At 42.0% G+C, this 27,014-nt stretch overlaps 2 protein-coding genes across 2 annotated transcripts; both read left to right on the plus strand.

Moving 5' to 3' along the window:
• The first annotated feature begins 298 nt into the window (after positions 1-298).
• Positions 299-10,928, plus strand: spg7 (SPG7 matrix AAA peptidase subunit, paraplegin). Its single transcript, XM_006641344.3, has 17 exons — positions 299-693; positions 817-919; positions 2,008-2,097; positions 2,319-2,560; positions 3,268-3,407; positions 3,654-3,756; positions 3,949-4,074; positions 4,591-4,753; positions 5,050-5,223; positions 5,964-6,088; positions 7,140-7,242; positions 7,492-7,602; positions 7,992-8,107; positions 8,910-9,066; positions 9,336-9,499; positions 9,806-9,883; positions 9,993-10,928. The coding sequence occupies exons 1-17, from the start codon at positions 439-441 to the stop codon at positions 10,200-10,202; spliced, it is 2,460 nt and encodes an 819-aa protein (XP_006641407.2). The 5' UTR covers positions 299-438; the 3' UTR covers positions 10,203-10,928.
• A 900-nt stretch (positions 10,929-11,828) lies between these two features.
• Positions 11,829-20,766, plus strand: ist1 (IST1 factor associated with ESCRT-III). Its single transcript, XM_006641212.3, has 10 exons — positions 11,829-11,937; positions 13,566-13,757; positions 14,288-14,468; positions 14,838-14,925; positions 15,304-15,387; positions 15,680-15,790; positions 16,521-16,712; positions 16,939-17,052; positions 17,720-17,771; positions 18,291-20,766. The coding sequence occupies exons 2-10, from the start codon at positions 13,670-13,672 to the stop codon at positions 18,449-18,451; spliced, it is 1,071 nt and encodes a 356-aa protein (XP_006641275.1). The 5' UTR covers positions 11,829-11,937; positions 13,566-13,669; the 3' UTR covers positions 18,452-20,766.
• The last annotated feature ends 6,248 nt before the right edge of the window (positions 20,767-27,014 follow it).

Genomic DNA, 27,014 nt, shown 5'->3' on the forward strand with positions numbered 1-27,014 from the left:
AGAGCTTCTGGTGTTTCTAAAAAACACTCGGAACTGTTAAAATTCCTCTCGCAATTTCTCCATGAACATGGCGACAAAATTTACATACAAAATGACTACATGACCTTTAACCTTTCTGTTTATCTCAACGACACGTCCGGTGCTGATGACATCACAAGGGTTAAAGATTATTATAAAATATATATATATATTTTTAAGTAGACCTTTCAAAATAAAAAAAGCGAAAACCAAATTTTTAAGAAACTGGATCACATTTAAAAATACACTTCATGCTTTCAAACTTGAACTGAAATATAACGTAGAGAGGTGAAAGTTCACAAAAGGAGAGAATGTAGTTGAATAACAGCGTTGCCTGTATGTTATGATCTGACGTATGCTGCGATTTATCAAGAATCACAAAAGATCTTATGATATTTATTTAACGTTCAAGAAATAAAAATGGCTGCATCGCTCTTGCAGTTGAATGTTAAATCTTATAGAAGCATTACGAGTAGCTCAGTTTGGTGTATTTCATCCCGGTACAAAAACCCCACTTTGCGAAACAGCAGAAAACTTCATTTGTCTTCTCATAATGTTATGAGTATCATAAAGAATGAAAACCCCTGTGTTAACTGTAAACTCCAGAGGAGCTCAGAGTTTCTGTCGTCTTTTTCCAAGGAACAGCTTCGGCATCTCAACACAGGGATTTTAAAGGTACAGCATTATTTTGTAAGTTATTAATAACGAATGCTTCAGTGTTGGCTAAATCTGATCTGGTGAAAGAATGTATGAAGTTTTGACAATGCACTCTTATTTGTGCTTTTTTAAATTTTACAGAATATCCTCCACAGACCTCTCAGTCCAAGGCTGCAAGGGTTACCCAAAATCTTATTTAGAAAGCATTTAGTGAAGAACCCAGTTGGACTCTGGAATATTTTAGGTAAGGTTGTTCCTGTCAGTCATGTCTCCTTGTCTGTACTCTTGTAATGTGGAATATGTCTAAATTGCTCTGCCTAATACTCTTTTTTTTGTCAGAAATCCCTTTGAATTGTGCACTCATTTAGAGAGATGTGAGTGGGTTGGATGTTCATGCTGTTAATGCATTCAAATGTAGCAATCTGTATCAAGTGAGATTTACAAAGTAGAGTCTGATGATGAATAATTCTGGGCAAGTTCTGGTCCTTTCACGCAGACGGTAGTGTTCTTTAACAGCCCAAACTGTCCAGGTATCTGAGCATCGAAGAGAGCTGAAGTTCAGATCAGTGGAACTATATCGGTGAGCTTTTGTAAATCCAGCAGGCAGTTTGTGCCTGTTTTATTAGACTCACCTATGGAAACGCTTCGGTTTAAAAACAGCCCTATTGACTTTTATGGAGTTTTTTGTCCACATTTCAGTGCTTAAGAGTGATAAAAGCTGAAGAAAGTGAAAGAAGATACAGTGCCTGTGCTCTGAGAACTCAGTACATAAATTGTAGTGTTTGTTTCTTGTGGATAAAAGATTGCCAAATAAATATTTTTGTCTTATGCTTGTGCCTATTCTATTATTTTTCTACTACACACTTATTCATAGAAGACAGAAGAGCCACACTTTTCCTAACAGTGAGGGGGCATGGCTATTCAACTCTTAATTGCTGGTATTCGAGCTGGTGTCAAGACCAGATTTTTAACTTCAGATTTATTTTATCGATTTAATTTACTCAGATCTCCTGTTTCTAAATTTGGTGCCAGACCTTAGGCTAACCCTGTACAACCCTTCCTTCCTTTGCTGTTGCTCCACTGCCAGAATAAACTGGCTCTCCCACTTGTAGCTACTGGAAGCTGAAAATGCCAAAGGAGTTGGTTAACGTGTGAATGTACCAAAAAAGCTGTAGTATATTACGCCCTCGTAATCTGAACTTGATGAATTTGGGCTGATTCACCCTCAATGTGACTGTTTCTAGAAATTCTAAGTGATATTGAACGTGTCAATAAAAGACGCAGCTGTCTCATGAAGGAGATTCCTGATGCTTTTATGTTTGATATTTTCAGGAGCAACAAGTCATTTCAGCACTTCCCAGTTCAGACAAGATAAAAACAGGCATGATGGAGCCAAAGGGAAAAGCCCAGAGGAGGACGAAGGTAAAGTTTCCTGCCTCCCCTTGAGGACCACAGGAAAACAAGTCCCTCTTTGACTTTGTCTGCCTGACAGGCTGAGTTAAGGCTATTGTTCTGTTTAGCCCAACTCCGCCACTTCTGCCAAATTCAGAATTTTACTCATTCCTGGATCACGTATGTCACACAATAAAAAGTGCAGGATTTTGAAATGGCTGCAAGGTGAATATCTGTGCCGTTTCTTGCAGAGGAGAAGAAGCGCCGGGAGCGCGAGGACCAGATGTACCGGGAGCGCCTGCGCACCCTCTTCATCATCGCTGTCATCATGAGCCTGCTGAACTCCATCAACAGCAGCGGGGGCAACATCTCCTGGAACGACTTCGTGCACGAGATGCTGGCCAAGGGGGAGGTGTCCAGGGTGCAGGTGGTGCCGGAGAGCGACATCGTGGAGATCTACTTGCACCCCGGAGCCGTCGTCTTCGGCAGGCCGGTGGGCTCCCGCTGTTCCGAGAGTCTGATTGCACTGCTCCTGGCTGGGCGGTAGTGCTTTCTTACACCTGCTGGAATTGTTGTATGAACTGTTACAGAATTTAACTTTTAACATGCCCATTATGCCCCATCACTGAAGGGCTGATTCAAATTAGAATAAACTCACACATCATCTCACAAGGGGGCAGTATGGTGGCGTAGTGGTTAACACTGTTGCCATGCAGCACTGGGACCCTGGGTTCAATTCCTGGTGTGCAGTCTATGTGGAGTTTGAATGTTCTCCCCCCTGTTCTCGTGGGATTCTTCCAGGAGCTCTAGTTTCCTCCCCCAAACCAAATACATGCTGGAAGGTGATTGAGAAAAGTGGCCCTGATGTGATTGGGTGTGTGTCTGCCTGCCCTGTGATGGCGCCCTGTCCAGTTCGTACCTGGCCTTGTGCCTGATAGGCTCCGGCTCCCCTTGCAACCCTGATTTGGAAGAATTGTTTAGAAGATGGATGAATGGATGATCTCACATATTGTTTGTAAGAAGAGATCCCATTAAGTGGCATGATTTGTACAGACGTTTTGGAGGCCACCTTGAGATGAAAGCTCAAGGAGTTCTTCTGACACTGTTTGTCATGCTAACAAGTGTGGAAGCACATGGCCAGGGTGCTGTGCGGCACCTGTCTGAGCTGCTCTGGTCCTGATGATGCCTCTGCCTTCTCAGAGACTGGCCCTGATGTACCGGATGCAGGTGGCCAACATCGACAAGTTTGAGGAGAAGCTCCGAGCCGCAGAGGAGGAGCTCAACATTGACGCAAAGGACAGGATCCCTGTTTCCTACAAGCGCACAGGATTCTTTGGAAAGTGAGTACAGAGGGCCATACCGAAGGGAAGGAGCTAAATCGTTGGCCTGGCTTGTTCAGAAGAAGGAATGCTGCCCTTCAATACTTTACAAAAATGAAAATCCAAGGGGCTGTACTCATTAGGCATGAGTTCAAAGTACTGAGAATAATGGGTAACAGATCTTATCACGTTATAGATGGGGAGATGTCCAGTGTGTGTTTCCTGTTGGAAGCTGTGTAGATTCATGCTTGTTCTCTCTTGATGTAGTGCTCTGTTCGCCCTCGGCATGGCGGTCGTAGGGGTGGCGATTCTTTGGTACATTTTCCGTCTGGCAGGGATGGCAGGAAGAGAAGGTGGATTCAGTGCCTTTGTAAGTATGACTGCTGGGCAGTGGCCACATCCTGAGTACACCTATAGACATGAGTCTACAGCGGAGTAAAAATGAGTTTGCCGGTAGCAGAAATACGTAACTTAATTTTGCCTCAGCGTTTTTAGTTTCACAGGGCAAAAAAGGATCACTTTCCCGAGATTTTGACTCTGGCTTGTAATTCTTCATGACCAGAACCAGCTGAAGATGGCTCGCTTCACAATTGTAGATGGCAAGTCTGGTAAAGGCGTCAGTTTCAAAGACGTGGCAGGAATGCATGAGGCTAAGATGGAGGTGAAGGAGTTTGTGGATTATCTCAAGGTAAGGAACTGATATCTTAAGGCATGGCTAAATCAGGGCTAAAAAAGGAAGATGATAAAATGTAGTACAATAATACCTTGGGTAAAAAGTGTGCGTTTTTTGTGATAACACTTGGTTATCGGAAACGTCATAAGCAGTGATGGAAGACGTAGGAGGAACAGGTGAGAAACCTCTTCACTGATCTGATTCTATGAATGCAAAGAAACACAGTAGAGTGTCCATCAAAGTGTTGTTCATTCAAATCACTTTTGTGTTTTTCTAAAGAATGATTTTGTTGTTGAAGGAGCTTTATTCCTAGTGGTTTAATTAAAATGAGGTATTATTGTACAATTGTCCTGTAGTGGCAATGTTTTCTAGATAAAGATAAATCACACACAAAAGAATAAAATAAATAAGGTTAAGAATAAAAAGAGTCTGTAAAAGCCATGAAGAAAACACAATCAAGTGCAATAAGGCCGGATTATTACAGCCCATGGGACAGCTGTGAGGCCCGACAGTAAGCGCTTTTCTTGACAGAACCCAGATCGGTACCTCCAGCTTGGGGCCAAGGTGCCGAAAGGCTCCCTCCTGCTGGGGCCGCCAGGCTGTGGCAAGACTCTGCTGGCCAAGGCCGTCGCCACGGAGGCCCAGGTGCCCTTCCTAGCCATCGCGGGGTCGGAGTTCGTGGAGGTCATCGGGGGTGAGATTTTGTTTTGCCCATTCTAGAATGCAAATTGGAACACTGCTTTCCTGCAGAAGGTTAAAGAACTATTTAGTGTCATTGGTAGCAAAACAAAAAAAATGAGACTGTTTCCAATTATATTTGGCATTTCTTTTGGTTATACAATAATTTTGAATGGACAAGTTACCAGGTACCATACTCAGGCTCTGAAGTGAAGGTTTACAGGTGACCCGGCGGCAGTGTTTGACAATGAATTGTTAAGCTTGCAGAAGGACATTGGGAATGCGTCCCAGCAGCTCTTGTTGTCCCTGCAGGACTGGGAGCTGCCCGGGTGCGAAGCTTATTCAAAGAGGCGCGCACCCGCGCCCCCTGCATTGTGTACATCGACGAGATCGACGCCGTGGGCAAGAAACGCTCCACGAATATGTCCGGCTTCTCCAATACTGAGGAGGAGCAGACCCTGAACCAGCTGCTGGTGGAGATGGATGGTGAGTTATCTCAGCAATGGCGCTTTACGGACACTCCTCTTTCCCATGCCCCTGCTGGTTAGAGATCAGATAAAATAACATTTAAAGGGGAACTGTAAGGCTAGTTTTATATTTTGGGGTTGGGAAAAAATCAACATTGATGAGTGCATTTCAAACCACAATGAAAGTAAAATATACACAGTAATGAGTAAAACCTCCAATGTACTGTACATCATGAAATTTCCAGGTAGGCACAGTGGTACACTGTGATTCAGTGAGGCAACAAAACTTCCAGTGACATGAAGCGACCCTATTACATTGTAAACAGGCAGGCTTGTGAATACATCTCTTTTAATCCAATAGAAATATTGTTCTATATATTTGTTAACTCTGCATACAGGTCACATTGCAACATTTCTGCGGTGAATTGTCATTAGTTGTTACAGTGACTAGTGAGCAGGAAGGGGCGCAACTCTTGCAAATTCTCACTCTCGCCCGTGGCGAAACCAGCAGTTTGCGACAACATGGCAACCATACAGTACTTTAATAAAGTTCACAATTTCTTGCTTAATTTGGAATTTATCAAATATATATATAAAATGTTGCAATACCTTCAATTGATATATTTTGTTGCTGAGATTTAATAACCATTCTGAGAAATCGGGACTGCTGTAAGTAAGAAAACAATGCCGATATTCTTTTTTCAGCATATATTTACGCCAAAATCATGAATTACAATTTTCTTGTTGTTTTTTATGCAGGAATGGGGACCACAGACCATGTGATTGTTCTAGCCTCCACAAACCGAGCAGATATTTTAGATAATGCTCTCATGAGACCAGGACGGCTCGACAGGCATATATTCATTGATCTCCCCACATTACAGGTACGAGAGAGCAGTTTTCAGACAATGAACACACGGTTATTACAGAGTCTCAGAAGAAACTTAGTACTTCCACTTGCAGAAAACTTACAAAACCTTATCGGGAGAAAAGGACAATCTTTTATTCTAGCCAGTATAAGGACATTTTACCGAACAGACATGACAGTGTCAAATTAAGTTTTGTTCTCCTTACCCACCCTTTTGCTTCATATTCCTGCACCCACTCTCTCATCCTCACCCCCGGTAAAGACTCCACAGCAAAAAAAAAAGGGAAACAGGGTACCGCTGGGATAACTGTCCCATTCTCATCTCGCAAAAGAGCCAGTGTTACACAAGCAGCACGAGGCTGTGCTTTGTCCTGCTGGATTCGTGTCATGGCAGGATGAGCCCAAAGGAAAGAACACATGTGAGGTCCCAGGACTTGATCAGTGTAGCATCATGCAGTCATGTTGCACTCAGTCACTCTGGGCCAGATCAGACTCGGACTTTCCCGCAGGACTTTGCAAGGAGTTATAACTAAGGTGTCCCAGATCATGGCCTAACATTGACATTGTATTGTCTTGCCAGGTTAGATATTTTTTTTACCATAGGATCACAGGACAAAGAACAAAAGACTTATGTGACTCTACCTACGCTTCAAACCTAAAAGACAAATTGATGTGTAATTCTGTTAGTTAACTCATCAAGAAGGATAGTGACAATACACTGACCTAGTCCAGCTTCCAACATACTGTTGGCTCATAGGCATTGCTAGGTTAATAAGAGAGGTGTGTTGGTTACTTTTCCTAATTTTCACTAGGCTTGACATTCAACGGTTTAAGCTGCCTCTTCAAATAGCGTGATTTAGTACTTATGCAACAGTCAAAGTCAAGTTGAGCATTCATGGTCAATCATGAATAATCAATTACAATTCTGTCAAAAACATTTAAGAAATATCTATATAATATTAAAATGATCAGTGTCAGAACACCTGTTTTTATAACTGAGATTCTGCACCGTGCTTTGTAAACATATCCCTGTTTAATTGTCCGTGTTCATGTGTCCCTTGTTTCAGGAGAGGAGAGAGATTTTTGAACAGCATCTGAAGATCCTGAAGCTCACACAGCCAGCTAGCTTTTATTCGCAGCGATTAGCTGAGCTGACTCCCGGATTCAGCGGTAAAAACCGCCTTGCACTCAGCCACACTTACGCCTGCGCCAGTCCAGCGCTGAGGCCTCATTGCAAACATTAAATCTAACTGCAGGGCATGTACATGTCGCCAGTCAGTTTTGAAAAGCACTGCAAAAAATGTGAGCTGACTTCTTAGCGCGCAATTTATCATTTTGAAAATGGTGTGAAATGTAAAGCAAAATGCACTCAACCTTTTTTCTGTTTTGCATATTAATGGCTCTGGGTTGGTTCTCAAGGAGCTGACATTGCAAACATCTGTAACGAGGCAGCCCTGCATGCAGCACGAGAGGGCTACAAATCCATCGACACCTTCAGCTTCGAGTACGCAGTGGAGAGAGTCATCGCGGGTGAGAATGCATTAAAAAAGCTTAAACATTGTACTAATTTTCCTGGTATACATGCTTCACAATCACCAGTTAGGCATTCATTGAATGAAACTTGTAAGTTATAGTAAGTATGTTTATTTGATATGTAGTTTGAAGTTGTAGCCAACATTGAACACAATTTTATGGACTCGTTTGCTGTATTTGTATTGTTTGGAGATGGTTGTGGAGGGCAGGAATTAAAATGCAACAGCAGGCTGCTAAAAACAATCTGGAATAAACCAGCCACATCGTCCCAAACTGGTTAAACCACAGAGCCTGTGCTTTCAGAAATCAAGCTACCTGCCACATAGCCTGATACTCTGAAGAGTTCTCAAAGCAGATGGCTTTGATTGTGCCTGTATTATATTTAGGAAGTGTTAAGAAGAGCAAGATCCTGTCTAAAGAGGAGCAGAAGGTTGTAGCTTTCCATGAGTCAGGTCATGCCCTGGTAGGCTGGCTGCTGGAGCACACAGAGGCTGTCATGAAGGTAACCATCCTCTTTCTCTCTCTGTCTTTGTGCGGCTCTGATACGTAGTATTCACAAGATTAAGAAACACCTACTGTGAATTGTGCACTTTTTCTTTATTTGATCCTTTTTAATGTGGTAAGAGGTGGCTTTGTGAGTATGCTACCATCTTGGCTAAAAACACAAGCCTAATGCTGTGGCCTTTGAAACAAAGCTCACGGGTGCAAACACTTTTAAATCTAAGAACAGGAGGCAGAGGGAGCGTTGTGGGAAAACTAGCTCTTTACCATCCATGTCACTGAATCTGTTTTCTGAAATGACTGGAATATAGTAAACAGCATAGATGGGCTCAGTGGCCTCTTCGCGTTTTTTCATGTTTTTATGTTCTATAACCACATGTGTCACTTGAGAAAGAAATTCTCAGTTACATTAATTATCAAGACAGAACCCATTTATAAGTAAGGGCATTCTCAGCAATGTTTCATTTAGGATGTGAAACCAAAGACCTTCAGTACAGCATCCATTGTCCTAATCACTATTCCATGCTGAAGTCTCAAAGTACGTTTCCACAGATTTACTTCTCCTGTAGCAGAAATGGTACATCTTACATGTCTAAATTAAACCAAACCAGGAAATTCACTTAGAAAGAGAGCACAGACTCTGATTTAATCGGTCTGTAGCTGGTTAGACCAGCTGCTTATACAACCTACTCTGTCACCATGTGGTAGGTCTTTCACGTGTCTCTACTTCTTTCACAAAGAGGAAAAAGCAGATCAGAAGTCACTCACCTGTGTGTGTTCTGCTGTTGGATGTTCCCTGCCAGGTGTCCATCGCACCCCGCACCAATGCTGCTTTAGGGTTTGCCCAGATCTTGCCCCGTGAGCAGTTTCTCTTCACCAAGGAGCAGCTGTCTGAGAGGATGTGCATGGCGCTGGGTGGACGGGTGTCCGAGGCCATCACCTTTAATAAGGTCACCACAGGTACAGTAAACAGCTACGCACACAAACACACTGACGCCAGCATATTACTGTGACATTTTTCCCATCTAATAGTATTCACTGATAAAATGTGCTGAGAAATAAAATGAAAGATGATCGGCAATTTAGCAGCTTCCTGTGCTGATTGCTGGAGCTCTGGAGAACCTACAATGGGGGAAAAAGGCCTAGAATGAACTCCAATCCCAATGTGTCTGTGTACAGCACTGCTGTACTGGGAGCTGTGTGCGTGATGGTTCTGGTGTGTTTTCCAGGTGCCCAGGATGACCTACGAAAGGTGACCCGGGTGGCCTACTCCATGGTGAAGCAGTATGGCATGGTGCCCAGTGTGGGCCAGGTCTCCTTCCCTGAGACTGAGGAAGAGGGGGCTGTCGGCCGTAGACCCTTCAGCCAGGGTCTGCAGGAGCAGATGGACCATGTGTGTATGGGGCAGAGTGCTCTGCACCTCCATTATACAGCTGTGATATTTCTTCATCTGTGTTTCTTTCTTTTTCTAATTAAATTATTATTTGACCTACCATATTAAAAGTACGGGTCAAAAGGTGCATGTTTTTATAAACAGTCTAAGACTCTTTGGGACTCTACATTTTTTAAGAGAGTTAATAAGCATTTAGTACTCCACATGAAGAGCCAAGCAAGGTGTTAGTTGTGAGACTTAACAATGGAACTTAAGTTGATTAAAAAACTAGAAAACTCACCCCATAGTTGTGTTCTGGTCTTGTAGGAAGCCAAGATGCTAGTAGCCCGTGCATACAGGAAGACGGAGAAGCTGCTTCTTGACAACCGAGATAAACTGATCATGGTAAGGGCTTCCCTCTGTTCTCTTGTTTTTGTTTCGTCTTAATTCACAATCCAACGGGAGTGAAGTGAGTTTGGCACGTATCCATGTGTGTGGGTCTGTGTGTTCGTAGCTCGCCAACGCACTGCTGGAGAGGGAGGTGGTGAACTACGATGACATTGAGGCTTTGCTCGGTCCCCCGCCCCATGGGCCCAAGAAGATGATCGCCCCGCAGAGCTGGATCGAGGCGGAGAAAGACAAGCAGGACACTGGCGAAGAGGAGCCGCGCAAGAGGAGACGGCCTGCCCGCAAGGAAGAGGAGCACAACCTGGGGCCTGTCTGAGCTCCCACCCTTCAGCACTCTCGCTTTCTGAAACCTACCTGGTGCACTCAGGCTCCTGTCGGCTCTGCACCTCTTTCACGCACTTTTGAAGCTGGTGGAAACTAGGAGTTTGAAAACCCCTTCGGAAACGGGCTGCATCAGATACTCCTGTTCCCGTGTGTCAACTCCTGTCCCTCTGTTGACTTTTTTGTTCACTTATAAAGCAGTTAATACCTTCACAAACCATGCTGCTTTAGTCTGTGATATCTAGATGCATAAAGAGGTTCACTTTTTGGCACTTAATTTTATGCCCATCGAGATTTTGCCTCTGTGACTTGATTGCCACCATATTATTATTCTTACCATACAGTCTCTTAGGCTTTGATATCCCAGGCTTATTTATTAAATGAATTCCTCTTAGTTGAGGTTCCCTCAACTGTATGAATATTATCCAGTGTATGGATTGTAGAGTTGTTAAAGATCAGTTGGAGATACTACTGACATGTCTTGCAATTTAGTTAGCGGAACTCTGGAAGTCGGATGCAGATGTTCTCCTTTGTTTTGAATCAACTTGAGGGACATCTGGAAAAAAAACCTTTATAATACAACCTCGGTTATTTTAAGAATCAAAAAGAAAAGGGTGTAAAGATTCATTCTAGTTGGTTTGTATATTCCACTGTGGCAAGGTGCAGGTGGAAGTGTTTGCTGTGTTGGAGAATCCTCACAATAAAGAGACTTTAAAGTCAAGGCTGGCCTTTGCTGTGTCCATGTGTGTAGCTGTGTGCAGAGCAAATGTTTCCTATGTAAGGTAGACATTTTCTTCTGAGAAGTAGAGAACTGAAGAACAACAGCAAGACCAGGTAAACTAGAGACATTTTGTGTCATATCAAATGTGCTTTAAAAACTCCACACCTGGGGTCCCACACAGAATTAATTCTATCATTGGCCCAGGAAGTACATCAGAGCTCCGTTGCAACTGACACCCTTGGAGTCTTCAGAATATAATTTAAAGGGTTTGATCTTATTGATGTCTTGTTTTGTTTTAATTGTGGGGTGATTGAAATGTGTGTAAACTGATCACACAAATTGTAACGCTGTTTTGTGCTTGGTGCCATTGTCGTCATTATTCTAGTGGACACCAGTGGATTCCAAAGGGTTTTAGAATCAGTGGAAAACTTATAAAAATAAGTAGAAAAACCACTGCTGAAAACACCAGCAGAATATCAGTCAATCCATTCAAATTACTGCCACAATTATGTTAGGTGCTACAACACAGGCACGCCAAACCCTGAGTCTTCTAATGCCAATGAAAAGGGAGACACCAAACAGTTTCTTATATTTTTTTTAACTCTCCTAGCGTCGAATTTGCACATTTTCCACACGGTTTTTTCAGGTTACTTTTCACATGATAGAATTAAATACTCTTATAAAACGGTTAATACCTCGCAGTGAATTTGGCTCCTGATTTTTTTGAAAACTTTCACCGTTTATGTTAAGTAGATTAAAAGTTAGTACAGTTCTTAGTTATTGGAGAAAGCTATAAAACTGTCGTTGCTATTTATAGCACGACCTATCAGGCCGGTACAACCCATGAGGAGAGGGAGGTGACCAGTCTCTCCAGTTAATCTGGGAGCGCTGCGGCCCTGCCCTCCAGTGTGAACGTCAGACGCTACGTAGCGCATTTTGCGGAAGGGAAGGAGATAAACACATTCAATACTGACCTGCATTTAACGTAGTTTTGGACCCAATCCGGGAGGTAAGGGAATTATTTCTAACATTTTGGCTCGGTGTGAAAGTAGACTTTCGTGTTCTTCGTACTGAGGATACCGAAAGTGCAATTTGTTAACAGTCGAGGGAAGGAATTGAACCACTATCCCAGAATGTCTCGATGTGCGTTTTTCTTCCTCCCTGTGTGTTAAATTAATATTTACTTCCTGGTGCGGATTGTCTATATATCTATACACACACACACGTCGTTTTTATTATAATGGTTTCGAAATGTTTAACCCTCGTTTAAAAAAACAAAAACAAAGTCCGTTTCTGAGCAAGGCCCCCGCACCAATCATTTCGTTTTTAAGTAGTTTGAGTTTGAGATTCCGATCAGCCCAAGCAGCTAACAAAAAGAGCCGAAGTTACTGGCGTATCAGATCGGTTTCTTTGTCCTGTCTATTCACAGCGATTTCATTTCGTCCATCAAAAATATAAAGTAAAGACGGATCCGGTCCCCCCCCAAAATATGTTTTTCTACTTGATCTCATTATTTTGTCATTGGCACTATAGTTGCTGCTGTAAACAGTAGCTAATGGCTTGATAGTAAATGATAGTAAAGGACTTCGGTCTATCGGTCGCTTTGTTAACGTTATTCCTCCTGTTAAACAAAACACGAATACAATTATTTGAATTTCTGTTTCATATAATCGGGTAATAGGCATATTAGAATCCACATTTAACAAGATGCTTGAAAGAAAAGGATAGCAGGTCGAACAATGATACTCTAATACTAATATTTAATCTAATACTAGTACTTCTTGTTTTCAAGGCAGCACGGTACAGTATTTAAATGCGTTTCAACAATTGTGACTGGCCAGTTTATTTCAAGTGGGGCCTGTGTGCGGTGTGTATTGACATGGGATCAGTGTGAAATGTCCGCTCAATTCAGTAGTGTGACCTGGCCTCTTCCATTATAAACTGTGCTGATGTCATGGGTTTTGAGCATATGATCAGGGTGACGCAATTTCGAAAGTATTAGCTTACGTCCTACCTCCTAAATGAAAAGCATTGTCATTTGGATTATCTTCATATTTAAACCCAACACAGTTTTAAAAGAACAATGCGTTAAATTTCCATTTCCATTTTTTTAGCACTTCATTCATTGGTATGTAATGAAGTGCAAAGCCTTCCTGCAGTCCCAAGGAAGGTTTTCAAGACAAATTGGAATGTGATATTTTTCCTTTGACCGTGTATAAAGTGTTGCATTATAGTCCAGTTGAATTATAGTACAGCAATTGCATTTCCATGAGGCAGATACATAATTTCATTCAGTAGCTTAATTCATTTAACATTCTGGTAATGTAAATTCCTGTAACAGTGCTGAGTAATGACTGTATGGATTTATGTATTTTATGTAATGTTGTATTTATTTTTAATGTGATCATTATGTGCTGTTCATTTTTTTGGTCTATCTGTGTATTAAACATAGCTACTTGGACACAAAAAAAATTCTGAAAAATCAGGCAATAAAGTATATTGTATATTATTTGTATGGTATTGTAAAATGTAGCTTTTGAGTTTAGGCATCTTGGAGCTTAGTAAAGCTGATGCTGGTTATGCATCAAGTTATGCAGAATGGCAGGTGGTCTGTATTTCACCTGCTTTTTGCTTCAGGACCTCAGTGTGTACCAGACCGCAGGGGTACCGGGGACAGGTTGTCTGTGAAAACTGCAGTAACTAAGCGCCGACTCCTCCTCTGCTCACAAGAAGCTGCCATCATGCTTGGCGGTGGATTTAAAGCAGAGAGGCTTCGTGTCAATCTCCGACTGGTCATCAACCGCCTGAAGCTCTTGGAGAAGAAGAAAAGTGAGTGCTGTCTCTCCGCTCGTCGTTTCTGCCCAGCCTGTTTTAAACTCCGACTGTAAGATAAAGGAGATGATGTGATATCGGAGGTTCATACATGCTGAATCAGGAATACACTTGACTTGGACAGGAAATGTGTACATGTAAATAGGCTTGTCCATTTTTTCTTGGCAAAAATACCCAACACACCTAACCTCTCTTCAAAAACATTATTTTACAATTAATTCTGTAAATTGGTGGATCTTATTTTAATTTCCATATAGTTTACTGGCAATTTCCTACTCTCTGTTAAAGTAAGCGGATGGGCACTTTGCCGTTTTCTGCTGTATCTTTAATATAGTTACAAGAAGGTATAAATGGCAAATTACAAGTCCTACTGAGAGACAATTTAGCATTATTTTGTTCAGCACCAGATTTCTTCTAGTAAAGATATGTGTGTGTGTACAAGTAAAAAAAAAAACCGCAGGAAAAACAAATATGAAGATCTTAACAGCAGACCTAATGCAGTCTTTGTCTGGGATGTCCGTCTGCAGCGGAGCTCGCTCAGAAGGCCCGGAAGGAGATCGCTGATTACCTGTCATCGGGGAAGGACGAACGAGCGAGGATCCGAGTGGAGCACATCATCCGGGAGGACTACCTTGTGGAGGCCATGGAGATCCTGGAGCTGTACTGTGACCTGCTGCTGGCCCGCTTCGGCCTCATCCAGTCCATGAAGTGAGGGGCCGCCCTCTCCTCCCATTTACCCCATAATCCTTAGGGATGCAGGAGCAGAGGTGACGGGTTGAAGGGTCACGAGTGTAATCTTTATCTCATACCATCATTGTTCCTGTGCTTATTCTGCACACTTTAAATCTGCCACCTCTTTCAGAACGTAAAACTCAACAATAGATAGAAACGTGCACTTCCATGTTCTTTTTGAATTTTGTTTTCAGCTTTTTAACAATTGGGCAAAACATTTTTCAGGAAGAAATGAAATTTACAGGGGGCAAGAGAGCACTACTTGTGTGTGAAGTTGCAGTGCAGGAATGAACTTCTGAATTAATTCTTCTCCTGGGCCTCATTCAGCTGTCATGTTGTTCGCAGGGAGCTGGATCCGGGCCTGCAGGAGGCAGTGTCCACACTCATCTGGGCAGCCCCCCGTCTGCAGTCAGAAGTGACCGAGCTCAAGATGGTGAGTAGCACCGCCTTAGTGTTTCGAAACAGATATTCCATAAAGCCGGAACCGCGTGTATCACCTATTCTTGAATGTAATTCAGTGCAAAGAAGGGTATTCTGACTTTCACACTATATAAATATGACCTAAAGTGGGTATGTATTATTGCATTGTGTTATTGTTGAAAGATGATAAATTATATTGTTCAAAATTAATTCTACGTAAGAATCATTCCAAGTGCGGCATCTGTTGTCTACACTGTAAAAGGAATGAAGCGCTTCTGAAGGAATTTTTGAAGATGCAGGAGTATCAGTTATAATTGAATTCTTTTTTTCCCCCCCACAGTGAGCTAAAAGGGAGAGAGGAGTCAGCTAATTCTATCTGCTCTTTATACAGGTCTCAGATCAGCTATGTGCCAAATACAGTAAGGAATATGGCAAGCTGTGCAGGACGAACCAAATTGGAACGGTCAATGACAGGGTAGGCCCATCTGAATGCCACATTTCTGTTTTTTTTACTCATCATTTTACAGTTTTTATATTTAGATACCTGTACTATAAAACAGTCTTAAGAGTGGAATATTCAGAGGTTAATTGAGATGCTTTTGCTCTGCCCTGTTGCTTCCTGGCTTGTTTATTTCTGCCCAGAACAGAATGGTTCTACATTTAATAGTGCTTAGTATTTAATGTTATAGTATTTTTTCTTTGTTCTTCATATCCTAAAACCCTGGAAGCCAAACTGATTAAACTCATTTTTGCTTTACCTCCTGCAGCTGATGCACAAACTTAGTGTGGAGGCCCCCCCTAAGATCTTGGTCGAACGCTACCTCATCGAAATCGCCAAGAATTACAATGTGCCGTATGAGCCCGATGCCATTGTGCGGGTGAGAGGCCAGGGTTTTCTCTACCTACCTGTGTAGCAGGTAGCCTTTTTCCTACGTTTCCCAAGGTTTTTCTGCCTGTGCGGAGCCGTGATCAGGCTGCTGTGTGGGCTGTAGCAGAATGGAAAGACTACATTTCGGCCTGTCCTTATCGATTGCAGTTTGTCTTGTATTAGTTCAGATTGACTAACAGGACTCCATATTGCAGGTATATTAGGTCATTTGTATATGTCGGGGTATAAGGCGTACAGGTGAGAAGAGGGGCAGTTATTTAGTCTCATGTATACTTCTCAGAAACTCAAGAACAGTAAGAATCTTTTGAGCTGGGGTGTTTAACCGTATTGAAGTGAAGCTGAGAGAATAGAGTAGAATGGAGTACAGGAATTCATTGCCACATGTACATTAGAGTTCTTATTTGCGCCGATCTCCCAGGACATACACAGTACAACAGACAACACCACACAGTGTAGACAGCACGATACAGAACGGTGCATAATAAACCAGAACAATACATCTGTTGTAACAACCAGAATAATAGTTATGTGGTAGAGAACAATAAATATGTGGTAGTGAAAATAACATGGTAGTCCAAGTGCAGAGCGCAGAGGCGCACAGTTAGCTGTTAAGGATGTGCCCTGCCGTAGCGTGGAAGCTGTTCTTAAGTCTACTGGTGCGAGGGGGGTCCGTGGGTGTGCAGACTGTGACGTGCTGTGGTACCCTGCTTCCCCTACAGCCAGAGGTCTGCCCGGGAGAGGAAGCCGACCTTATCGAAATGGGCAACGATAACAAGAAGCCCGGGGGTGGAGGTGGCGGCGGCGGCGGCGGCTTCATGGCTCCTGCCGGGACAGTGCCCATGCCCATGCCAATGCCCATGCCCATGCCTTCACCTCATGTTCCCTTCAACTACCCTCCGCCCAAAGGACCAGTAAGAACGCTATTTTCTTTGCTTAGAAGTACAGTAAGAACCAAATTAATGAAATGCTGGAAGTCCTTCAAATGTAGTTCCTTAAGCTAGGGGGTCTTTGTCATGTAGGGTAGTAGAAACGTGGAACCACAAGGAAAAGACCCCTAACTCGTTCTTCCCTTGACCGATTGAAAATGTTACCAGCTAGCTGCTTTTCCTGTTTTCATGTTTCACGCTTTGTGTGCAGGAGACTTTCAGTGGCCCTCCAGTTGGCACCTACGATGCCTTTAACAACTTCCAGCCCCCCGGGAGAGGTGGGCAGCCTCCACAGTTGCCTAGCTGCCCCCCAACCTATGAGTCTGTAAGTGTGCCACCCTTCTCCCTCCTTCAGCCTGACCGACAGACAACCGGCCAGCTCAATTCCCAGGGAAGAATAGTTTTTTATTGCTTCCATGATTGCTTTGCGCTCAATAACATCGCTAGCCAGCTCTGTGCCTTTGTGTCACAACATGCCACCCCCCCGAGGAGCCCGGCATGTTAGAATAATTGTCTTTTTTTCTGAAACGCACTAACCCCTTGTTATGTATAGCAATCCGATCTCATGTTCTGTGTTTTCACTTTATAATTTCAACCCCCAATCATGAAACTTTTTGTAGTATTGTGGTAAATTGTCTACAGACAGTGCAAAAAATTCACAATCGCATATTACTGTGTTTGGTTGGCCTGCAAATTGTGTGCTCTACACAGAGTAATCCAACAAAGGTTTAATAACCCATGAAGGTTAATGTTTATGTATATATATTTGGTTCATTCCATATAACTATATAAATATAACCACATTAATTGAACCAGTTTTTTATCGACTTCCATCTGACAGTCTAGTGCCTGTCTGTAGAAGAGTACTCCTCAGTTATTGCTGTGCTTTTTACAAAGGCATGCATTGGAATGTTCACTGCATTAGAACGGGGTGAGAAGAATGTGGCAGTCTTATCTCCACATACACGCTGATCTGTGTTTGTCTTTCCTAGATCGAGGAACTTGGTTTTAAAGCAATATCTGATCCTGCTCCACAGGTTACTGGTAAGTTTAACTTGTAGACTCGTAGTGCCTTCTAAACTGCTGAAGTGGTTAAATGGAAGTTATCAGCTGAATTTCGGGAGGGATAACAACATCAAGTCAGACTTTAAAAATGAGCTATGTTTACCTGTCGTCAATTTCAGACATCCCTCCTCTGTCCTAGCTCCACCTTGCAGCTGCCCATGGCTCTCTGAATGGGGATTGAGCCCCCTCTTCCTATGGCCCTCAAGCGGGTTAAGCCAAACGTTTCTTGCCAAGTATTCCAAACATTCACAAACCATTCAATTCTTTGATGTTGGCTCTAGTGAAATACATGCTGGAGTGCAAGTATGAAGAGGGGCAGCATTGGCGAAACCCTTATTTATTCGTTGGCACAGAAGCCGTCGGATTTTTTTTTCCTCACATTTTAGCGGCTGCTGGTGAAACTGTGGAAACAGTCGATCAGCATTTGTTTATGGGAAGTGTTAAATTATGATTTCAAGTGAGATGTACCATTTCTGTAAGGACTCTCTTCCTCTTTAGGGCCCTCCAATAAGATGTACGACAACTCAGGCCTCCCAGAACTCCCCTCTGTACCTGACACACTTCCTGCCTCATCTATTGGTGGAAATGCAGCCCCCTCTGACGACATCGACTTTGATGACCTGTCGCGCCGCTTTGAGGAGCTCAAGAAGAAAACCTAAACGCCACAGGGCTCCCTGCCTGTGCTCTTCTTTCACTACAGTTAACAGGAAAAGCTAAACCCCTGGAGAATAGGACACAAATGGTCTTGCGGCAAATCTTTGATACCTCTACTGTTTGTTACAGATCCCAATATTATTTCATCTTATTAAAAAACAAAATTCTGACTGGTAGGGAAGTAATATTTGAAGGCACGATTACTCTGGGAATGAATACTCCATTGATTTTATAGATAAAGGAATGCATAATGGGGAAAAAACCTTGTAAACTTTATTATTACCAGTGTTTAGTCAGAACTCAAAGCTGCGTCTAAACTGATATCTCACAAGAAGCCTTTTTCTAAGTACTTTGGATTAATCTCTTTTTCGATAGCATTTGGTGTTCTGTTTAACAAGTTGTACCACCTGTTGTGTTTTGTTAGAAGATCACAGCATGTGATGAAACCTTGATTGTGTGTTGACACTACTAGGAATATAAAGCAAACCCTGCTGTCTGAGCAGCGCAATAACTCCTTCACCTCTCCTGTTTCATCTCAACCCTGGTTCGGAAACCCTTCGAACAGAGAATGCACTAATGGATTTCAAAGGTTAAGAGCGCCATTAGATACGTTTTTAAAGTATATGTTATGCACACTTTTTTTAACGTGGTATCTTGTTTTGGTCTTTAGTTTATTGTAACAAAAATGCCATTATGTTTTGCATTTCTCTCTGCTGTGAAAGGCAGTGGTTGTGATGAGATGCTGGGCAGGACAGATTTTATCTCTGACAGTTTTCGCAAAGATTGCATGTAATGATGTGGCTTTTGCCTAAAGAAAGGGTGGCAGGGCAGCACAAGGCACAGCATAGTTTAACAAGCTACGGTATGTGTTGACAAAATAACAAGAAACAGGCCTTGAGCGCTAGTTTTTCTGAAACCCTTCAAATATGGAGCTGTGACCTTTCCAAAAACTGTTCAGATAGCTCATAAAAAAATTCAGAGAATGTGGAGCTCTTAAATTAAAGAAATTATTGCTCATCTCTGCTATTCTGGTTTGAAAATCAGTGACAGACATTTCAAGTTGTTTTTACTCATCTGCAATGCCAAAATGAATGGTGATACTATATCAGGCTCAAAGAGCCATTTAAAGACAAGCTTTGGCAAAGCCAGGTTTGTGATCCTCGTCTTTACCTGAACGAAATTCAAAACTCCTAAATAAAACCAGTGCTGCAGAAAAGACATTATGGGAGTGGGATTATAATCAAATGAAATGCGGGGTGTTAATTCCTGATTCATTATGTATATAATCAAGCATAGAAAGGTATTTAGCTGAACATGTATTTTTAATTTGGTCTGAAAATCATTCAGCTCAAAATGGCAGTTACAATTGATTTTGTTTTCACCTGAACTCCCAGGGTCTGAGTATCCTTTAAGTGCAGAAACACACATGCTCTTTTGTCTTATTTTTAAGCATCTTGCTTTGTTTTTTAAAATAAAAAAATAATCAACTACCGGAGAAAAGCAGATATTTGATATTAGGATTTTTCAGTTTCAGCTAATACCATAGACAACTCAGAATTTTGTAGTCAAACCTCACAAAACTCAACATATAGGGGGTAAAAAAGGATTAATTTTGTGTTTAAAATAAATCTGATTTAGCTTTGTCTAATATGTATGTTTATATATCTGCTTTATATTGCTTTAGTAATTTTCCTTTAACAGTGGCCTTTACTGTGTAGTATGAGGTCAGTAAACATACATGGAAGAGGTGCTGATGGTTTCTGTTATTGTGCAGGTTATGTTGTGTTTTGCTTACTGATGTATTTATTTTATTTCAGAATTTTTGTTAACTTGTTATTCCAATTGAATTAAAGGATATGAATTTTTCTTTTTATCTGAGGTCAACACGATTCTGGCATTGCAAGGTGATGTAAAAAACAAATTCCTCTTTCCTTAAAAGCCTGAAACATTTACTAAGGCTCCAATATAAGTGATAGACTGGTTCACATGTCCTGTTATGCTTCTGATTTCCCAATTCATCATAGGGCTAAAGCAAATTCAGTCATTTCTTGCTACGTGTAACTTTTCATTCACTCTTGGATCATCTGTTTTACATCCAGTCTTCCACTTGTCTTATGGTCTTGGGATTTAAAAGCACACTCCTGCTGTTGTAATTATAACCATCTTAATGTAATTTGTTTTCCTTTTTGAATTATTGTAGTGCTTATGAAGGTTAGGTATGACTCCATGTAGTGAAAATATATTTTACTGTTAACTGACAACTTTAAAATATTTTTTTTCTTGGTTAAAAGTGGTATAATAAATATATTTCAAATATTAATATGTAGAGGCCTGATCTGTTTCTGAAGAATTTCACTCTTCTGAAAGGTTAAAAGGCTGTGCCAAAGATGTAAGCTAGATTTTTAAAATCCAGATATTTTACAGTTTAAAAGCTGGTGTCTTATAGGAAGAAAATCTTCTGTTCTTTCAACACTTGTGGACTATTTAACCATAGCGAAACCTTTCATGTTCTGAAAAAAGATAAAACAGCCCTCTCATAGCTCCGATAATTATACCAGCCACCAGAGGGCAGGCTACACCTATATACAGATACTGATGACTAATTTAATAAAGTTTATAATAATAATAATAATAATAAACTTTATTTTATATAGCACCTTTAAAGGTGGCTTCTCAAAGCGCTTTACAGGATGACAATAACAATAAATAAGAAGACTACAACAATAATTAAGAAGATTTCACAAGATAGGACACAATTATAATTACAACAATACAACAATAACAATAGAGGAGACCGTGGAAGGTGGTATTAAGAAGAGCAGAGGGGTGAAGAATGGAACAAGTTAAGTAAAGGCTTTTCTGAAGAAGAAGGTTTTGAGTCTAGATTTGAAGGAGTTTAGAGAAGGTGACTCTCTAATATCCTTGGGTAAAGAGTTCCAGAGCTTGGGGGCATAGCAGGAGAAGGCCCTGTTTAGTTTAGTTCCAATTGTGTTCATCATAAGTGAAACACCAAATTGAAACCCCCAAAAAACTGATCTTAAAACAATAAATCACACTATTAAAGTCCAGCAACTAATTAAAACCAATGAAAGAATCTGAACATCTAGAAGCAGCTTAAATCATCAGAGCTTTTTAGAGCTAGGATAAAGCACGGCTCTGAAATATGAGGAGGTCGGCAATTGAAAGCACAGTCTGATAGTCTTCAGTGGCCCTCTTCCGGTCTCACACTTTGCTGCGTGTTGAATAAAACCTATATGTCTTTAGGAAATATCAGACGTTCGGAGTGTCCTCATTGTAACACTACACAATAACTGAGAGAAGCATATTTGTCAGCTCTCCCCGGTGTTTTCCCAAGGCCTAACCGAGAGAACAGGAGTTCGGAAAGATCACACCAGCCCACCTTACCTGCCCCCCTCCCCACAGCTCCAACAGGCAACCCCTTTACTCGCCAGCAGATAGAAGTGGCTGCTGCTGTGGAGAGCAGAGGAGGGAGAAAAAGGCATGAACATCAGAGTTTGCACTGCCAGGGCTTGAACATCCATCCCAGTCTCTGCCTTGTCCACACAGCTGGGCGAGATATTGCAAGTGCTGAGAGAGAAGAGAGCACATTCTCATTTTCAATTCATTGACATTCAAACGCAAAGCATTCAGGCAGATACAGATATCCATATGTCAGGATTCTACTTGAACCCTAATCTTTGCTATGCATAAGTAAATAAGGGCAGTTCTGAATCTTGTGCAATGTTCCTCGATCATATGTGTAAGCGAGAGAGGAGAGGGAGAGCTCACAGCCCTTCGGTTTGGGGGTGGCAGGGCAGTGAAGGCAGATGGGCACTGGTGTGATAGGGATGGGGCCTGTTTTTGGCGGGCACATGCCTGGACTTTGGTGGGGATGGGCATGGGCGAGACAATCTGAAGAGCCGGACAATGAGCAGGTTGATAGTGAACATGGTGAGAGAAGACTGGATGCCCACCATCACATCCTGCCAGGAGAAGGAATACACACCTGCAACACAAGGAAAACACACAAAAGCTCATTTTGGGCCTACACTTCATTGCTTGGATAACACATACTGAAATTACCACATTGGCAAGATTAAAAAAAAAATTACATAGAACAACTACATTGTAGTTACCATACGTAACTACTACTTATGTATAGTATGATATCCTGTACTTACAATGACAAGTGAAAAGTATTCTGACCCTTCCTATTGGTCTCATTTTGTGAACTTACAACAAAACAAGTTGTGCTGTTCGACACAGACACAGCTGTAGTGATGAGTCACACATCTGAACAAAGCACTGTTATCTCGGAAAGAGGCTAAAAGATGTGGACAGCAGCTTTTCTCCGCACCGAGGTCCTCCGACAGGCTGGGGCCCTCTGACTGTGCGCTCCAGTACGTGATGTTGCAAAGCATGGAGCAGAGCAGCAGGGAGAGGCAGCAGGACAGGCGCTGTGCCCGTGAGAAGGAGCTGCGAGCCGGCCGAGTCCCCACGGAAATCCACAGGTGGCCGTCCACAAGGCTCCGCATTGCCCACGACACAAAGAGCTGGCTGGACAGAAAGTAGGAGGAGAGCTATAATGAGCGTCCGCCCGTGTCCCCTGTTCAGAAAAACACCTCCGTTCAACTGGCAGCATGCTATACCGTCACAGACAAGGCCTGCTGTGAGAAGACAGATTTACAGCACGTCGAATGGGTCAAAGCTTTCGCCAGATTAAGACATCAGGATCGGGCATCTGATAGTGTAAAAGGCTTGCACTTAGGTACATATTCTGATTCACCATTTAAAGGAAAAAGCTATATTGCTTAACAGGTCAACCAGAGTAACAAAGTTACGTTAAAAGGCCTTAATAATGCCATCAGACTACAAAACAAATTTACCACTTACACTCCTGTTAGTTTTAACGGTAGATGGAAGCTTTCAGAGCATTTTTTTGCATTTGGGGAGCTTTGGAATTCATTAAGCGGATATTTGTTAACTTAAATTAGGTACATGACATTTACCAAAGGAGACTGACTATTGCAATATGACTTATTCAATATATAAGAATATAAGTTATGGCCCAATCCATTTGGCTGTAAGATGGCCAAATTAACTAAGCTGAGCCTCGGAGGCGAGGGGGAAGACTCTGTCAATATATGCGAAAAGAATGCGAATGAGATGTCGAGCACAGATTGAAGAAGAAATTATTTATTCATTTTACATGTTACATTTAATAATGTGCTCAGCTCCATGGTGAAAAGACGAAAGAAAGAAAAGACAACGTTTCGGTTCTTGAGCTCTTTTCTTGTGTGACAGGTGAAGAAGGCTCAACCGCTGAAATGTTGTTTTTTCTGTTACCTTTTCAGGTTTTTTTGCCTTGATCTTTGCAGCTAACACACGCCGATGCAGCTCCCCACAAGAACCTCTTTGTTATCGTCTTTGCGTATGCGCCAAGGCTAAGACTTTGAGCCTTGAGTCTCTGTGCCTTCCTGTGTTGTTCCCACTGGAAGCTGTGCCTGCTAGTCCAATCCACCAACTGCTGTTGGGCAGCAGGTGCTGCCGCAGAGCTGTCTCTGTCACTGCCGGTGTCACAAAAGCCAGGTGCCCACCTGCTCCCTCACAGTGGCTCTGCGCCTGGACAAAGGGCTGCCACTCATGGACAAGCTCAAAGCAGGAGTCCCTCACAGCTACCTGGTGGGGGGGACAGGAGGCTGGACGTCCCGGGTCAGGGAGAATGAAAAGAACCGAGAATACTGCCAGAGCAGAGGACAACAGTGCCATCACCTTCAGCACCCACAGAGAGAAGCCACCAACTTATCTGATCGGGTCTCACTTGTCAGTAGGGAAAAACATCAGGTGTATATGAAGTGAGGCTTGTTAGGATCCAAATTAAAACAACTCCAATATTTTTGGCAGAGCACTACAGTAACTGAAGTTACTGAATATGTGCTCCATCCTGAATGTGCTCATTGATGATTGGTTATTATTGGTTGTGATAACAAAAGCTCCATCTCTGACGTTCACCTGTATATACCTGTATGTTCACCTGTAGAAACCCCCCCTGGTCTTCACCCCATCACACCATCCTGGTCCTATGACCCTGGAGCCCAAAAGTTGCTATTTTCTTTTTGATGGCCATGTAATTTTGTGAAAGACACCGGATGCATGCAATCAGATTTGAAGAGTAGTCCTGGAGACATTATATCCTGATCCATCCATTTTCTAACCACTTCAGTGTCACAGGGAACCAGAGCCTATCTCTACAAGCAACAAGCACAAGGCAGGGTACACGCTGGGTGGGACACCAGTCTATCACAGGGCACACACTGACATAAACATGCACACACACTCACTCCAGGAGCACTTTTCCCAAAAGCTAACCTACCAGTATGTCTTTGGACTGTGGGAGGAAACCATTCCTTTTATGTGCTTTGGGCATCCAGATGCCTTCCAGAAGCTTTGAGAAACTACCAGATGATCACAACGCAATGCTTGATTACTTTTACAGTATTTATTTCTGACATTTTTACAGGGTGTGAATAAACGTGAGGATTGCATATTTTTTAAAAAAGCAATTATTTACGAGAGTGTTTAATTACAATTATTCAAGTTTTTATTTGTTTATGCAACAAATACTGAATGTACAATTGCATTTTCTTTTCTATAAACAACTCCGAGTTACATTGTATTAAGCAATTGAAAACTAAGTGAAGCCAATTTTAAATAATCTACAGCTTGTTAAATGCTCTTATCAAAATCTTCTCAGTTAGATAAAATGCTAATAGTAATTTTGAGATAAAAACCTGAACTAAACTTATTTTTCAATAGTAGGTCACACATAACCTGTGGCCATACTTACCATAACAGTCAAAAAGGTCAAAGGTGAAGAATTAGGCCTTGCACTGATATTCACAGTTTTGCATATTTTAGAATGAAAATTACACCAAAGGATTTTAGCTATGACATATAGTATTTTCTAATAATTCAAAAGGTTTTCAAAAGAAATGTTCTTTTTACAAATAATGGATGCTTGAAGTATTAACATGCATATAAAACAACTGCACTTATCCACATCCCACATACGTTTAAAGGCACTGCATGTGTGAAGTGTAAAGATATTTAAAAAGACATCATTGAGTTGGTGGAAGGTTGCACCAGTCCCAGAGAGATTACTGGCAAGTCTTGACTGCATTTCATGGTTACGGCCCAAAAGATCCTGTCAAGGCACTCCCTTCCCACAATATTTTTTATTCTTCTTTCGTTGTTCTACAAAACAAACAACATGAGTCATATCACGATGATCTCAACATTCCTATTTCCATTTGCTTTATCAGTGCTGTTGCCTGGTTACGGAGTCAGGCTGAGGTTTTCCAGATACATTCCACATACAAATCCAGGAACTCCAAGACAGGCCAATCAGAATGCAGCCACTTTCAAAATCCAAACATGGAGAGAAAGAACTTGATAAGACAAACAATTTTTTCTCTGTCTTTCTCTCTCACCTGCCAGCACCTGCTCCACCTCATCGCTGTCCACCTGCTCCACCGGTTTCAAGATCAGGGCGAAGAAGATGGCAAGACCCACAACCTGCCGGACACACCCACATTAATATCAGATGACACAGCCCTGATGACCCTCACCAGCCAGCTTAACCTGTCCTAAGCCATGAGCCTATAGGCTACAGTGCCCATTACTTCCCTGCATTGTCCAGCTGTCTTTCCTTTGGGAAGAAGTCTTTATCTACATGTGCCTAATCTAAATTTAATAATGTTATGTGCTTGGCTGCACATAAAACATAATAACAATAACATAATAACCAAAAAACATAATAAAAAAAGAAAAATAGCTTTATCAGTCACATTCTTTTTGGATTCTACTGACTACTATGGCCCATGATTAACCTACCCTGCTCTCTTCATCCTCTCAGGTGTCTCACCTTGAGTGGCTGCAGAATGAAGATGCTTTGGAACAGGGATAGGGCCAGGGACATAACCCACTTGATGGAGGAGTCTTTGCCGTAGAAGAAGCCGTAAAGCAGAGTAAAGAAGGTGGAGATGCCGCTGATGGAAATCAGTAGGAACCAGCCCACGAAGACAAACCACCAGGGGAGCCAACAGCCTGAGCTCGTCTTCTTCTTTGGGGCAGGTGAAGAGCTGGAAAAAAGAGCAAAACTGGATTTTCCCAACCTCTTCTTGGACAGTGAGCAAAATCATTCTGAAAGCTGGTTAGATGACACCATTAACAAGCTATAACATTGGTGCCAAGAACATAGTATTTGAACACAATAAAATAGCTGCAATATAAGTACAGGAAATCTGACAAAGTAACACAATACATTTTCCAGACGTTAGAAGATACAGTTAACACCTGGCTTGTTATTACTCAGCATGGCCATTTCTTGCGTACTTGTTGCTTTTCATTAATTGTTTGTGTACCCAGGCAGAGCTTTGTCTGAACAAATCGTATTCAGATTGCCTTTCAGGTCAACTTCTCAAAAAGTAAATCTTTTGCGTTACCTCAATGGGGGCAGGCTGGAACACACCATCTCCACCTGCTTCACCATCTGGGTGATAGTGTCCT

This window comes from Lepisosteus oculatus, chromosome 20 (assembly GCF_040954835.1).
Source record: "Lepisosteus oculatus isolate fLepOcu1 chromosome 20, fLepOcu1.hap2, whole genome shotgun sequence".
In the NCBI taxonomy this organism is placed as follows: domain Eukaryota; kingdom Metazoa; phylum Chordata; class Actinopteri; order Semionotiformes; family Lepisosteidae; genus Lepisosteus; species Lepisosteus oculatus.